Here is a 1464-nt window from a genome sequence, read left to right as displayed (position 1 = left end):
CTTCTTTATGCACCAAGAGCTTGTAACACTCCAAAGAGAAAGGAAAAATTTAAATCGCATCATATGACCCCTTTGTATTGTTGTTTAGTCTGTTGTTTCATATACTGTATAACAGCTGTTACAGTTAATCTGTATGAGAAAAAATAAGCATGAAATTATATATTAAAAAAAAACATTTAGCTTTTGTATTGCCATTGTATTAAAACCAAAAGAAGTAGTTAAAATATTTTCTGAAAAATATTAACTAGTAGTTTTGTTATTTATATTTATACCGTTATATTATGATTAGTTTGATTATGATTAGTTTTATTACTAATAATTTAATTATTTAAATTTACGTATTATTATTTTTAAGTACAGATATCTTGTTCTGACCTTTGGTTTCTCTTTCTGTAGCTTCACAATCTGCTCAGTCACTTGCCTTTGGAAGCTTCAATTCATCTGCAGGTAAATGCACCTCAATGTATGTTTTTTGACATATTACTAAACTGGTACAATTAATTATTGGAGAAGCCTCATCAGTTCTGACAAAGTGAATTGAACACATACAGTACAGCTTACAACTACCTGTGATTCTAGAATGTTTTTTTGATTGTTTAGTCTTTTGTTTCACATACTTTATAACAGCTCTTGTGTGTAAAGACATTTTAATTGTGTGAGGAAAAATGGCATGAAATTATTTTAAAAATAGCTTTTATATTTTCATTGTATTAAAACCAAAAGTAGTGATTAAAATATTGTCTGGAAAATATTTGCTAGTAGTTTTATCATTTATGTCTTTAAATTATTCTTTTAAGAACAAATATATAAACTCATAAAGACAAATGTCATATTTGAATATTTATTTTTATAACACATCGGATTCATTAACATTCAGTAGAAATTAAAGAATTCTAAAAACAGCTCTTGTATCTCTTTATATGGGGTGTGATGGAATGTATATTATAATCATAATTTAATAGAATGATAGGCAAAATGACATATTATTGAGGTCGGGCCTGTAGGTTTCCAGAGATGTTTTGGGATGTGTCTGTTCTTGGCTGTTTCTCCAGATTTGAATTTGTTCTGATCTTTAGTTTCTCTTCCTGTAGCTGCACAACCTGCTGAGTCGATGACCTTTGGAAGCTTTAATGCACCGTTGTTTGGATGGCTGCCAGTGCAAGGTAAATTTACCTCAATGTAACATTTTTGTGAAAGAGTAAAATATAAAATGTTTAAAGCAGTGATTGTTGTTTTTCATGACTTATTACAAAATTGGTTTATTTAATTATTGGTTAATTTAATTGTTTATTCTTTTAATTAATTTTTGAGCACTAAAGTTCTTCATAATATTAAAACTGTTATTTAATGCATCAGTTTAGTGTGATTAATTACAAAAAATGACAAGATAAGAAGAACAAGCTTCACCTTGAAAGATAAATTATATTGAGACTTTCTTCCGTCTGTTGCATTTTGTGTGTGTGT

The 1464-nt window shown here is 28.1% G+C and overlaps 1 protein-coding gene across 1 annotated transcript in view; it reads left to right on the top strand.

Annotated features, from left to right (window-relative positions):
• Positions 1–1464, top strand: part of LOC107655129 (von Willebrand factor A domain-containing protein 5A-like) — a 10674-nt gene that overhangs the window by 7175 nt on the left and 2035 nt on the right. Inside the window, exons 15-16 of the mRNA XM_016442553.1 lie at positions 397–447; positions 1092–1163. Coding sequence (XP_016298039.1) covers positions 397–447; positions 1092–1163 — 123 coding nt within the window. The remainder of the gene's footprint in view (positions 1–396; positions 448–1091; positions 1164–1464) is intronic.

The sequence above is a fragment of the Sinocyclocheilus anshuiensis genome, unplaced genomic scaffold (assembly GCF_001515605.1).
Source record: "Sinocyclocheilus anshuiensis isolate Anshui unplaced genomic scaffold, SAMN03320099.WGS_v1.1 scaffold779, whole genome shotgun sequence".
Lineage (NCBI taxonomy): Eukaryota > Metazoa > Chordata > Actinopteri > Cypriniformes > Cyprinidae > Sinocyclocheilus > Sinocyclocheilus anshuiensis.
This window is presented reverse-complemented; position numbering and strand designations above follow the sequence as displayed.